A 9672-nucleotide genomic window follows, 5' to 3' on the forward strand; every position below is an offset into this window, starting at 1 on the left:
GGAAAGACTCATCCAAACTAAACTCTTCCACAGTGGCATTCACCAATGCACCGGTTCTACACTAGAAAACCCCTATCCACCTCTCTGCACAGCACAGAGTCATGTGTCCTGCTGGAGAGGACGGTAGAGAGAGGGGAGGGGACCCTATCACTCCTGGAGGTCAGGGGGTCAAGGAGCTGAGACGGAACCAATGAGAGGGGCCCAGGAGGGAAGCTGGAGGCGGGGCTCAGGAACCTAAACAGTCGATTGTTTGATCTCAGTGGGCGATCTGATCTACACGGTAGAATCCGACGTAACAGGAAGGAAATGTTGTTTAATCCAAAACATAATCTACCAAGAGGACACTGATACTTATAGTGGAACAACCTCCGCCTGTCACGCTCGCTACACTCTCCAGACCTCCATCCAGCCCCCACTCTCTGCCCCCTCTCCCATCCTCTCCCCTGGGTCAGCCAGCCCTCCGATACAGGCCCCCTCTCTCCTGGTTCTCCAGGGCCAGGTCTCTAGAGGATGCTGACCCTCTCGGTTAGCCCCTGCATGTCCGCGTCCTCGCCGGCCTCCTCCTCCTCCTCCTCGTCGTCCGAGGCCTGCGCGGGCGGCGGGGGGACCAGGTGCAGCGGGTAGGGCAGCGTGTGCTCGCGGGCGAACGCCTGCCAGCGGCCGTCGTCGCTCTCGTGGGTGATGTAGCGCTCGCCAAGCTTGGCCTCCAGCTCCCTCAGGTCCAGCCAGGCCTGGTAGTCCTGGAGGAGGAGAGGGAGGGATGGAGAGAGAGAGACGGGAGGGAGGGATGGAGGGGAGGGATGGAGGGAGGGAGAGGAGGGATGGAGGGAGGGAGAGGGAGGAGGGGAGGGAGAGAGGGAGGGAGAGGAGGGATGGAGGGAGGGAGAGGGAGGAGGGGAGGGATGGAGGGAGGGAGAGGGAGGAGGGGAGGGAGAGGGAGGAGGGGAGGGAGAGGGAGGAGGGGAGGGATGGAGGGAGGGAGAGGGAGGAGGGGAGGGAGAGGAGGGATGGAGGGAGGGAGGAGTGGAGGGAGGAGAAGAGGGATGGAGGGAGGGAGAGGGAGGAGGGGAGGGAGAGAGGGAGGAGAGGAGGGATGGAGAGGGAGGAGGGGAGGGAGAGAGGGAGGAGAGGAGGGGGATATAGAGGAGAGGTACAGGGGGTAGATGAAGATAACCTCCTAGCTCCGAGTTATATCTAATCCCACACCTGTGTGTCGAAGCGTACCTGCAGGTAGGCGTGGCTTAAACTCTTGTCAACGCTGTAGCGTTTCCTCATCTTCACCTGGAGCAGGTTGTTGATCAAATCGATGGCTGAGGATGAGACAACACACACACACACACACACACACACACACACACTTTAAACACCTCAATCCACAAAATGTATACACTCCCAAAGAGCAGGGAAGCCAAACTGAGGAAACAGAAATCTGATGCTCATCTCTATGAAAACAAAATTAGTACAGTAGTAGACAGTAGACATTAAACAGACCTTCTCCATGGAGACAAACTACAGTAGCAGACATTAAAAATCAAATTAAAAAAGTGCAGTTCTGCTAAATTCGTTCAAATGGGTGAGCTGTTTTCTTCTTTTTTTTTGGAGGGGGGGGGGGGGTGCTTTCCTCTGAAAAACTACTGGCAGGATACATATTTCCCCCTTCCTTTCTAACTAGTTGACATTAAAGAGAACTTCCCCCTCTATGTGGTTGTTTTCGTAAAAAAAAATGTCTGAGTAGGCCTACTTCTCTTCCCCTTATGTATGGGAGCCAAGTGTTTTTTTGTATCTTACCATCAGGGGTCAGTCAGTCGGGGATGTGTGTGTGTGTGTGTGTGTGTGTGTGTGTGTGTCGTACCGTCAGGGGAGATCTGTTTCCAGGGGTTGGGCGGGTACATGAAGGCGGCGTTGTGGATCTGGTCGTTGATGTCCTCGTCCTCGTTGAAGGGGAAGGTGCCGCTCAGGCTGACGTACATGATGACGCCAACCGACCACATGTCCAGAGAGCGGTTGTAGCCCTGGCGGCAGACGCGTGGCGGCGGGTAAGAAGAGGAGTAGAGAACTACAAATTGTAGTTCTGAGCAGGAAGGACCAAATATCTACAAATGACGGCATACGCGTCATTTGACATAATTTATGTAGTTTTTTGTTTTTTGGAAAGTCAGAAAAATAGCCCAAGGAAACGCTGAGGGAAGGAAACCCACATTAATTGTAACATACAGTACTGTACATTTGGGAATGATACAAGGCTTAATGCTAATAACTAGGGTTAGGGCTGGGTATCGGTACTCGATACCTTGTAGTACTGGATCGAAACAAACTGATACCAAGTAGCATCGAAACGTCTTCAGTCAAACCAGTACTTCATTCGATCCTTTTTGTATTGAGATCTAGGAAAAAAAGACGTTGTAATATGCTCCAATCACCGCAAGCGTTCTTCAATTTAATGCGACGCGTGATTGGCCCATTACGGCAGACAGCTACAATCCGTTTGGTGAAATCGACTGCAACTGCGAGTTGTTGACACAGTTTATCACGCTGAAATAATGCCACCAAAACGCTCAAAGGTATGGTTATACTACACGCCTATGGCGTATGGTAAAAATAAATGCATAAAAACGCGGATTTCCCCCATTACCTAGCTAGTTAGCATTAGCAGCCCTACTGTAATGCATTGCTTAGTGCATTGGTTACTTAGTGGTAGTTTTAACTTCTGTAGCAGGGAAATGTGTTTAGGCTAACGTTATTAACTAATGTTATGCTTAATGTTAGACCCCCGTAGGCCTACTACCACCACAACTGCTACTGCTGATCTTTCCACCCCCAGCAGCAGCCTTGACACACCGTTCACATTAGCTACAAGGTCACGGATGACTACAAAATGTGTAGTCACTGTCAGTAGTTATATTGTAATAAATGCAGTTTGATACTCTTTTTCAAAGTATCGATTGAAGTATTCAATTGGTATCGGTATCACTTTAAGGGTACTGGTATTGGTACTGGTATCGTCATTTTTTAAATGATACCCAACCCTACTAATAACTCACACCATGATTCAGCGTCACCAGCCTGATCTCGTGAGCTCACATCCTGTTTCACTCCGCAGATCAGTCTGGACATCCAACCGTTCTAACAGAATCCACTCCGAGCAAGATTTGTTAGTTCCAATCACAACCGTTTATCTAATATGGGGCGGGTTTAATAAGATGATGGAACAGAGGAGCGCCGTAGAGGCATTTTCTCTGATTGGCTGTAGGTCGATCCAATTGCATCCAGAGGCTTTTTGATCTACTCCCGTTGGTAACGGGAGCTTGTCTCATGTAAAGCACTCTGAATTTCCTTGTTGCTGAAATGTGCTATACAAATAAACTTGCCTTGCCTTGCCTTGCCTTGCCTTGCCTTGCCTTGCCTTGCCTTGCCTTGCCTTGCCTTGCCTTGCCTTGCCTTGCCTTGCCTTGCCTTGCCTTGCCTTGCCTTGCCTTGCCTTGCCTTGCCTTGCCTTGCCTTGCCTAACGCGCCTTGGGAATCGGAAAGCAACTGTGTTTCCAGACCCTTCGCATTTTTGCGAATTGGGTCTGGTGAAGCCAGACTAGCTACAGTATGTGTGCAGTGTATAGTGCATTCAATTAATTAAAAAAAACTCTTATATTATAAGAGTGGAATTACAGGATGTAATTGGTAGTAGTTTGTACACGTTCATGCTGGTTCTTGGTTAGTACAGGTTAGTACTGGTTCGTACAGGTTCAAACTGGTTAGTACTGGTTCGTACAGGTCAGTAAAGGTTAGTACAGGTTCAAACTGGTTAGTACTGGTTCGTACAGGTTCAAACTGGTTAGTACTGGTTCGTACAGGTTCAAACTGGTTAGTACTGGTTCGTACAGGTCAGTAAAGGTTAGTACAGGTTCAAACTGGTTAGTACTGGTTTGTACAGGTTAGTGCAGGCTAGTACTGGTTAGTACTGGCTATCTGGGAGGCTGGGCAGTGTGTGTTTAGGTTACCTGGTTGAGCAGGACCTCGGGTGCCAGGTAGGCCGGCGTGCCGACCACAGACCGTCGAAATGACTTCTCCCCGATGATGCGGGCGAAGCCAAAGTCACACAGCTTCACCTGCAGGAGAAGAGAGAGAGACGAGAGAGAGAGAGAGAAAGAGAGAGGGGGGAGAGAGGGGGAGAGAGGGGGAGAGAGAGAGGGGGAGAGAGGGAGAGGGGGAGAGAGAGGGAGGGAGAGAGGGAGAGAGAGGGGGGAGAGAGGGAGGGAGAGAGAGGGGGGAGAGAGGGGAGATAGAGGGGAGAGAGAGGGGGAGAGAGGAGAGAGAGGGGGAGAGAGAGAGAGAGTGGGAGAGAGGGAGAGAGAGAGAGAGAGAGAGAGAGAGGCAGCGGGTGAGTGAGTCAGAAAGAGGAAGGGAAGCAAGAGGGAGAGAAATGACATGCATGAAAAGATAAGTGATTTTTAGATTATTTTTGTGCTCGGCTGTAAGCCAGCACAAGTAGAGTAGTGGTGAAAGCATCAGACTCCCACCCGGGAGATCGGGGTTCAAGGCCCAGTTGGGGACACTTTTGGGAAACCATACCCTCACCCTCTGCTAGCCTGTGGGTTTATTCCTACGTTTACTTTCGGCCTTTCCATCCCTCTTTCTCCTTCCTTTCACTCTCCTTTCCCCTTTTTTTGGAAGTACGCGAAAGATTCCATAGGAAGAAAAACACTATGACATCATCCTGCACTTCCAAGTTCCTCGGTAGTGTAGTGGATCAAGTGTCCGTCTCCCATGCGGGAGATCAGGGGTTTGACCCCCGGTTAAGGACGAACCTGTGTGGTTCCTATCTTTAGCCACGACCTTTCTTCCTCTCCTCTCTGCCCCCTTTTTGTCCTGGACCTGGCCTGGTTCATTCAACTTTTATTTAACCAGGTAGAAGCTCATTGAGATTTAAAATCTCTTTTTCAAGAGAGATCTGGCCAGGAGCCAGCATAAAAAAACTAATACATTTCTGTTACGTACAAACAAACACACAAATATCATACATTTAAGAGGCAGACATCTTGCGAGTGCAGGCTATAATGGCCTTGGGTTCTGATAAGATATGTGCACAAGTAAGTAGGGATCAATCCAAGGAGAGATTTATAGATAAAGCTCAACCAATGGGTGCGCCTGCGTGCATACAGAGATGGCCAATCAGATTTTTCATACAAGGTACAATGATGGGCAAGATGTTTACCTTGTATGCATAATCTGATTGGCCATCTCTGTATGTACATGATGAGAGAAGAAAGAAAGAATAGAGAGAGAGAGAGTGAAAGAGAGAGAGAGAGAGAGAGAGAGAGAGAGAGAGAGAGGTGAGGAAGGAACAAATGGAGGGTTGGGAAGTTAAAGCCAGGTGATAGAGGATGTTGTGTGCATGATGGCTTTTGTACCAGAAGGCTGCTTTGTACCATCCTGTGTGTGTGTGTGTGTGTGTGTGTGTGTGTGTGTGTGTGTGTGTGTGTGTGTGTGTGTGTGTGTGTGCGCGCGCGCGCGTATGTGTGTGTTAAAGGTTTGCCCAGGGCGGGATTTGAACCCACACTCTCCTGTTTGTGTGATGGACGCCCTAACAGTTAGAACCAGTAGGGACGTCCCCCTCCCACTACGTGGGACTCACGAGGACACTTTGCAACTCGGTTACACGTGTGTGTGTGTGTGTGCGTGTGTGTGTGTGTGCGTGTGTGTGTGTGTGTGTGTGTGACCTACCTGGGGGAAAGGTTCAGCGGAAGCTAGCAGGACATTCTCAGGCTTCAGGTCACAGTGGACAATGTTCTTAAAGTGCAGGTGCCTCAGGGCTGCTAGTATCTATACAAACACACACACACACACACACACACATGCACACAGAGACACACGCTGTCAACAGGAAACCGAGTGACACACATGAAAGCTAAGAAGTGTGAGCAACGGTTCCGTTTGCTGCAGTAAAACGTAACCCTACAATGAACCGAAACAGCCTTTGCAAACAACCCACACTTAGTCACACAAGCGTTAGACACATTCTTAAACATACATTCACTCCCACACACACACCCATATTCACACACAAACACACACACACACACACGCACAAGCACACACCCACACTCACACCCACACACAAACACACACACACACGCACACACACAAACACGCACACACACACACACACACACACACTGTCGAGATGTGGGATAACGGTTTGCACGCCTTTTCTGCAAACAACAGTGCAAAAACCCATGACGTCGAGAGAACCATCTCTGAGTGAGCTGACGCAAGAGTTTGGCCTTGACATTTCAGCCACATTTCAGGAGGGGGAACAGAACGCCGTGTGCCTAATATGGTCATCATTTGACCAGCTTGTTGTGGCCTGGACCTGATGGGAAAAAGGAAGGGGTACACAGGCCCGTTTAACCCTTTCGATACGACCACGTCACCGGCAACATTTTAAAAATATCTAACAAATATTTAAGAATATTAAAAAAATATCTGACAAATAAAAAAAATTCCTCACTCCAACACTTGCTGAAAGCTGAGAAACTGCGCTTTCTAGTATTATAGGGAAAATCCAATTAATATTCGAAATGTTGTCACTGTACTTTCAGGGTTAAAAGGGACAGCCCCTTCGTTCTGAAAACTCCCCTTACATAACTGCCACATATATTGTGTGGAGCATTATAGCAGGTTTGGGGAGCTTTTTCAGGGGATGCTCTGTGTAGTTTTGTAGTAGATTTTAGTTAAGACAGGTCTATCCTCGGAGTGTGTGGTTAGAACAGGGAAGCTCCTGAGGGCTAAACACAGATTATATTGTGCGATAAAGAAGCTAATATGTTGTAGTGTAGGTGATCCTCCTGTGCCTGATAGACTCTTAAGACACTAGGTGTACTGGTCAGTTGTCCAATGACCACATGTCGACAACAAACACACACACACACACACACGTGCGCTGCACACACACACCCTCTACCTGTGTGATGAGGAACTTGGTGAGCCTCTCGGGGAGCCGGCCTTTCTCGCTGGACAGGATCATCTCCAGCATGTCGCCATGGAGCTTCTCCATGACGACGAACACCTTCTCCGGGGTCTCGAACATGCACTCCAGGTTCACTATGCCCAGGTGGCGGAGGCTCTGGGGGTGGAGTGGGGGGGGTATGAGGTAGGGGGTTAGGGGGAGGGATGAGAGGGGGAGGGGAGGGAGGAAGGAGAGATGGTGGGAGCGAGGAGAGATGAGATGAAGAGGCAGAAGGAGGTGAGGAAGAGGCAGGAGGAGGAGAAACAGATAAATACAGGTGACCCTGGTCTGGCGATGATCACAGCAGAAACATACAGTAGTAAGGGCCCTATCGTTAACCAGTGGCTGCCGGGGGGGGGGAAAGGGTTGAGAAACCTAGGGAAGCCAAGCTGGGGGTGTTATGGAGGGGGGGCGATTTGGACTTTTTGATCACCTGTAAATCCAGTTTCCTACAATCTATAGACTATTCTATAAGTGGAACAGTAAATGTTCTGCACTTATATGGCACTTTTATCCAAAGCACTTTAAAATGAAGGCCTATCCAAAGCACTTTAAAATGAAGGCCTCTCATTCACACACCAATGGCGGCAGCTGCTATGCAAGGTGCTAACCTGCTCATTGGGAGCAATTTGGGGTTCAGTGTCTTTGCCCAAGGACACTTCGACGTGTGGACAGGAGGAGCCGGGATTCGAACCGCCGATCCTACGATCATTGGACGAGCCGCCCTATCTCCTGAGCCACAGCCGCCCCAAATAATATAGTCTACATAAAGGATGACATATAAAGATGATTAAGACTACGAGACACTTGCATTCACCAAATATTCCTGACCTCCCATGACATTCTTTTGGAGGCACTTTGATCATTTTTCTCCAGCTGAACTGTAGCCATCTGATTGGCTAATAATAATAATAATAATAATAATAATCGAGGACCATGTTGGAAACAAGTGTCTAAGTATGCTTTTATCATGCTATCCTCTGGGATGTACTGTTTCTTTGTACTTTTACCCAATCAATCAATCAATCAATCAATCAATCAATCAATCAATCAATCAATCAATCCTTTTTTTTCTACAAAGAATGCCAACTTCTCCTGGCTTTCCTTCCCACAGAATGATGGATGACTCTGCCCCTACAGAGGGAATGTTGCTGTACTCTTCCACCAGACAGAATCAGTCACGCTAGTGTCACGTCTTAGTACAGAGGGGCCCAAGTTGAGAAGGATACTGGTTATTGGCATAATATCATAGAGTTAACATAACTCAACAGCACACACATTACACTCACTGTATACATAAAACATCTCTCATCTATCACACTACAATCTGCACACACACACACTCACTCACTACACTCCATTCTGTATATATTACGGAAATTGCATTTGTGCCCCACTTTTTTAACATTATTTTTAACATTGTATTTTGTATATTGCACTGTATTTTGTTTGCACTGTATTTTATGCAGTTATTATACAGTATATAATCTTGAATAAAACACAATCTGAGATGAAGGAATGAATTCAATTTTATGAATTTGGGGGGAAGCTTGGCCTCCTCTGGCACATGGGAGAGAACCCATGAGACTAGAAATGAACACAAAATAACAAATCTCTATCTCCCCCTGCTGGTCATATGACACTGTACAAGCACCTGTTCAGTAGGCTAAACACTGAAGAAGGCAGAGCCGAAATGCGTCTGTCAGGTCTGTCCACCATCATGAATTAAAAGAGCATAAACATAGTTTTGAGTGCGGACCCTTCTTTATTATTGATCCAAGGTTTTGTATATTGGTCCTGCACCGGTTCTGAGCGCTGTGGACCCGATTATTATCACATGACACTGTAAACATCAGTGACAATTGCAATGTGATGGTGGAGTGTGTGTGTGTGTGTGTGTGTGTGTGTGTGTGTGTGTGTGTGTGTGTGTGTGTGCGTGCGTGCGTGTGTGTACGCATGCAAGTGAGTGTGCATGTGTGTGCGCATGTACCTGCATGAGTGTGTCTGCATCTGTGTGTGTGTGTGTGTGCATACTGTGTGTGTGTGTCCGTTTGTTTGTGAACGCGCACGTGTATAGGTGTGTGTGTATGTGTGTATGTGTGTGTGTGTGTGTGTGTGTGTGTGTGTGTGCGCACGCATGCGTGTGTGTGTGTGTGTGTGTGTGTGTGTTCACCTGTAATATGGCCACCTCATTCCTGAGTTGGCTCTCCTGTTTGGTTGGGAAGCGCAGCTTGTCGATGACCTTCACCGCGACATCCCTCCCCGTCTTCCTGTGCTTCCCTGAGGGGGGGGGGGACAGAGGGAAGGAGGGATGGACGGAAGGAGAGATGGAGGGGGGGGGTTAGGAAGAGACGGAGGGAGGGAGGGAAGGTCAGGAAAGAGGGATGGATAAATGGATATAAAGGAGGGAGTGAGGGAGGAGAAGACAATTGTAATGGTTTAAAACTACACTACAAAAATACACTCCAATACACTCCAATACACTCCAATACTCTCCAATACACTCCAATACTCTCCAATACTCTCCAATACTCTCCAATACTCTCCAATACACTCCAATACACTCCAATACTCTCCAATACACTCCAATACTCTCCAATACTCTCCAATACACTCCAATACTCTCCCATACACTCCCATACTCTCCAATACTCTCCAATACTCTCCAATAC

General features: G+C 48.2%; 1 protein-coding gene across 1 annotated transcript in view; it reads right to left on the reverse strand.

The window, feature by feature from the left end:
- Nucleotides 1-503: 503 nt before the first annotated feature.
- prkd2 (protein kinase D2) overlaps nt 504-9672 on the reverse strand; it is a gene marked incomplete at both ends in the record, with an annotated part of 18147 nt that continues 8978 nt past the window's right edge. Inside the window, 7 exons of the mRNA XM_084438971.1 lie at nt 504-740; nt 1225-1310; nt 1853-2012; nt 3993-4100; nt 5716-5814; nt 6956-7117; nt 9174-9280. Coding sequence (XP_084295097.1) covers nt 504-740; nt 1225-1310; nt 1853-2012; nt 3993-4100; nt 5716-5814; nt 6956-7117; nt 9174-9280 — 959 coding nt within the window. The remainder of the gene's footprint in view (nt 741-1224; nt 1311-1852; nt 2013-3992; nt 4101-5715; nt 5815-6955; nt 7118-9173; nt 9281-9672) is intronic.

Source organism: Borostomias antarcticus (genome assembly GCF_949987555.1).
Source record: "Borostomias antarcticus genome assembly, chromosome: 1".
NCBI lineage: Eukaryota > Metazoa > Chordata > Actinopteri > Stomiiformes > Stomiidae > Borostomias > Borostomias antarcticus.